Genomic DNA, 1,191 nt, shown 5'->3' with positions numbered 1-1,191 from the left:
GCTGGGATAGAAGCCCACGAGGGGACAGCCTGGAGACAGGCAGGAACATTCGCGGGCGCTTCCCGGTACATCCTGACGCAACCTGAAGGGTTCAGCTTTAAATCCTGTCCGGGCTGGATGGGCAAACGGCCGGGCAGAGCGCGGCAGGGGGACAGAGGCGCGTTTGGGAGGTGCTACGACACAAGTGTGCTCGCTCCCTGCTGCCAAAGAAGCGCTGTGAACGGCGTCCATCAGTCCCTAAAGGGCTTTGCTCACCACTGCAGAACAACAAGAGGGCCAAAGCACGCGCCAGTAGCCAGCGGCTCGCAGGATCAGCTCTTTGGTCCTTTAAAAGGGCACAGCCAGAGCGCTCATCCCCTTCACAGCTGCGCCCTCCCCCTCTCTCCTCCAGGGAGCCGGGGCTCCGACCTCAGCCATCAGCCGCAGCGTCACATTCCAGGACATCCAAAGAGTGGCAGAGTCCTGGAGACGGGCACGTCGGGTCGCTGCTGCCAGGGAAGAGGCCCCCAAGCACAAAGCCATCTCTATCCCGTGAGAAGCAGCAGCAGGGAATTTTGCCCCACGAGCTCCCTCCAAGAAGGAGCGGCGATGGAAGGACACTGCCCTACGCTAACCGGAGCGGAGCAGGGAAGCAGGAGCCGCCACCTCCGCAGCGGAGCCGCCAGACGGGCTCAGAGAGCACGGGCGCTGTTTGCTTCCAGCCCAATTACCTTGCTGCACATATTGTCCTTACTGCAGTTCTTGTTATCCTTGTCTGCTGCTTCCTCCTCCACCTTTACAAGGGAAAAAAATAAAAAAGGGTATAAATGAAAAGGCAGAGCCGGGGGGGAGGACGGGAGGAGACGGAACAGCTGGCGTCGGAGCAGTCGGGAGAGCATCGGGGTGGGATCTGGGGTGTTCCACGGCCGTCGGACACAGGGAGCTACAGAGGAGCTGGGATTCGGAGAATAAGCCAGGCAACCCGCTCGGGCGGCTTCTACTTCACGGAACAAAATGTGAGCCACAAAGATTTGTTCCTGCGAGGGACGGGGAGGTCACCGCCGGCTGGGACGCAAACCCCCGAGCCCAGTTCCTCGGCTCTGCGCAGGGTGCACGGGGAGCGCTGGGTGCTCTACGAAGCCGAACTGCGTAACCACGCGCTACCGAGCCTCTCCGCCTCCTCAGGGCCGGGACAAAGTGGCTCCGGGGGCG

At 61.8% G+C, this 1,191-nt stretch overlaps 1 protein-coding gene across 3 annotated transcripts in view; it reads right to left on the bottom strand.

The window, feature by feature from the left end:
• Positions 1-6: 6 nt before the first annotated feature.
• The window catches only part of SNX27 (sorting nexin 27), a 29,823-nt gene continuing 28,638 nt past the window's right edge, over positions 7-1,191 (bottom strand). For all 3 annotated transcript variants that reach the window (XM_035891155.1, XM_035891156.1, XM_035891154.1), the window contains one exon: positions 7-773. In XM_035891155.1, the coding sequence (XP_035747048.1) occupies positions 672-773 (102 nt within the window). In that variant the 3' untranslated portion in view covers positions 7-671. The remainder of the gene's footprint in view (positions 774-1,191) is intronic.

This window comes from Egretta garzetta, unplaced genomic scaffold (assembly GCF_000687185.1).
Source record: "Egretta garzetta isolate BGI_Z169 unplaced genomic scaffold, ASM68718v1 scaffold1153, whole genome shotgun sequence".
NCBI lineage: Eukaryota > Metazoa > Chordata > Aves > Pelecaniformes > Ardeidae > Egretta > Egretta garzetta.
This window is presented reverse-complemented; position numbering and strand designations above follow the sequence as displayed.